The 202-nt window shown below is 60.9% G+C and overlaps 1 protein-coding gene across 1 annotated transcript in view; it reads right to left on the reverse strand.

Moving 5' to 3' along the window:
- EMH_0093860 (uncharacterized protein) overlaps positions 1-193 on the reverse strand; it is a gene marked incomplete at both ends in the record, with an annotated part of 917 nt that extends 724 nt beyond the window's left edge. Inside the window, one exon of the mRNA XM_013502031.1 lies at positions 1-193. Coding sequence (XP_013357485.1) covers positions 1-193 — 193 coding nt within the window.
- Between the last annotated feature and the right edge of the window lie 9 nt (positions 194-202).

The raw sequence follows: 202 nt of genomic DNA on the forward strand, positions 1-202 counted from the left end.
TGCTGTCTTTCGTGCTGCTGCTGCTGCTGCTGCTGCTGCTGCTGCTGCTGCTTCTGCTGCTGCTGCTGCTGCGGTCGCTCCGATATCTGCTGCGGCCGCTGCTGCTGCTGCTGCTGCTGCTGCTCCTATCCTTGCTGCTGCTGCTGCTGCTGCTGCTGCTGCTGCTGCTGCTGCTTGGGAGGAAAGTAAACATCTTGGATTC

This window comes from Eimeria mitis, genomic scaffold (assembly GCF_000499745.2).
Source record: "Eimeria mitis Houghton genomic scaffold, Emh_scaff8127, whole genome shotgun sequence".
Taxonomy (NCBI): Eukaryota; Apicomplexa; class Conoidasida; order Eucoccidiorida; family Eimeriidae; genus Eimeria; species Eimeria mitis.